This window comes from Nematocida homosporus, assembly GCF_024244095.1.
Source record: "Nematocida homosporus strain JUm1504 chromosome Unknown 4452, whole genome shotgun sequence".
NCBI classification, from domain to species: Eukaryota; Fungi; Microsporidia; genus Nematocida; species Nematocida homosporus.
In genome coordinates this window covers 1-1,890 of record NW_026250553.1, presented here as the reverse complement: position 1 = coordinate 1,890, position 1,890 = coordinate 1, and the positions used below count along the sequence as shown (strand labels likewise).

The window sequence follows — 1,890 nt, the reverse complement described above, 5'->3', positions numbered from 1 at the left end:
ACTTAACTAGTGGAGCATCTGGTGTTGTTGGGTTGGGTGGCTGGGTTTGGGTTAGTTTAGTATTGGTTGATGGTTGAGAACTCACTTCTTCTTCCTCATCTTCTTCTTGGACAGGTGCTAAGTGCTGCACTTGTTCTTCTGGCCTCTCTTCTAACCCAATACTAACACCCACTTCAGTTGAACTGGCACTTCTTGCCGATTCTTGGCTTTTTGACTTCGCATTAGCATCATTACTTGGTATAGAGTTGGCTTGGCTTGGGTGGAGTTGTGGTGGTGGGTTGGACTGAGAATCCAAAGACAAGTTAGTATTTATGCCAGCAGAACTTGTACTCTCACTGATTTTGGCTCCTGGCTGTTTCTTCTCTCTACTTTCCTTCTTCTGTTTGTCATCCAGAGTTGTTATAGGCTCTGTTTGGGTGTCTTGATCTACTCTAGTCGGTTTAGTCAGATTATCTGGAGTAGCATCACTTGGCTTGCGAATTAAGCGCGCATAAACCCAATCGTACACTCCGTATGTCTTAAGCAGCCAACATATTAAAACAACAACTAGCCAGACAGCAACCCACTTAAGCCAGAACAGCTTTTTCGGCCATAACCTCATCATCATACCTTTTCTTATCTCAAACTCTACTTAATTTGCAATCCCAGCACTACCTATTGATCATCTTGATCATCTGCCGCCTCAGTACCACATTAACCCAAACCCAAACTCAAACCCAATTTATTAAGCCTAACCCAACTAAACCCAACTAAACCCACCTTAACACTGCACACATAACCCAACACCAATACCAACACCAATACCAACTCCTATTTCTTATCTCTAAATTCTCTTAAATTTCAAAGACAATAGTCACTAACTCAACACAATACCAAACCAAACCATCATAATACTAACTAGACTTTTATTAAGTTGAGTTGGCATTAGGCGGCACCACTGGATAAGCTTTCACAAACGTCACTTCAATATCGTATTTTTCGCCGAGCAAATCAAGGAAGGCGTCCCAAAACACACGATTACATGCATTAGCAACCTTAATAACAAGCTTTCTCTTTTTCAGCTTCGCGGGGATGTCCTCCAGTAAAGGCCTAAACCTATCTACTGATTTCGCATCAAATAAGACTTTACTCACGTCCATCCAGTCTATTCTGATTATAGGACTATCCGCAATCCGCAGTAGATACAATAACAGTTTAAGTTGGTCTAGTATCTCATTTTCCGTTGTCTCTCCGAAAATCATTATCTGCTCCGGACTGGTGATCTTTTTCAGGGGTTCTATGACATCTAGACACTGTTTGTAGGTTATCGATACCTCATTTGGGTTAGTACTAGTTGGCCCGGAAGTTGGGGGAATATGAAAACTGTTAGTTCCTATTTTCATTGCCTGGTGGCGATATATGGTGGCGACTTTACGTACGCCTGGTATTCCTTTCAATTCATCCAAATAGTCTATTAGTGTCATTACCTGCATGTCTTCTACCATTTGGGTTCGATCCTCTATTGAATTTATCTCAAAAATCCAGCCTATAAAGCCATCTGGATTGCGAGATTCTATCAACCGGTTTCCTACCAAAGGTTGAACTTTTATACCCAACACCTCCAAACAAGCAGTTATTATTGCCCTTATAATGGGTATTTGGTGTTCTGAGATTTCGCTATTGAAGTTATCTAGGCCATATAAATGGAAATTATCCTCTTCTACGCATGAACTATCTTCTAAGGGTGTTTGAGCTAAACGAGACCGGAATTCGGCACTTGGCTTTAACTCCATTTCATCTGAGTTAGTACTGCTATCACTACTACCCAATACCACACTAAGCCACACCATAACACAACATAACCACGCTAATACTAACTTCAAACTCATTCCTAACATCCCTTTTCTTATC

General features: G+C 41.1%; 2 protein-coding genes across 2 annotated transcripts; both read right to left on the bottom strand.

The window, feature by feature from the left end:
* NEHOM01_2521 (uncharacterized protein) lies at positions 1-607 on the bottom strand (the record flags this gene model as incomplete). The annotated part of the gene is made up of 1 exon (XM_051491397.1): positions 1-607. A coding segment is annotated over one exon (607 nt), but the record flags the coding sequence as incomplete, so codon positions are not given.
* A 301-nt stretch (positions 608-908) lies between these two features.
* Positions 909-1,890, bottom strand: NEHOM01_2520 (uncharacterized protein; the record flags this gene model as incomplete). The annotated part of the gene is made up of 1 exon (XM_051491396.1): positions 909-1,890. A coding segment is annotated over one exon (982 nt), but the record flags the coding sequence as incomplete, so codon positions are not given.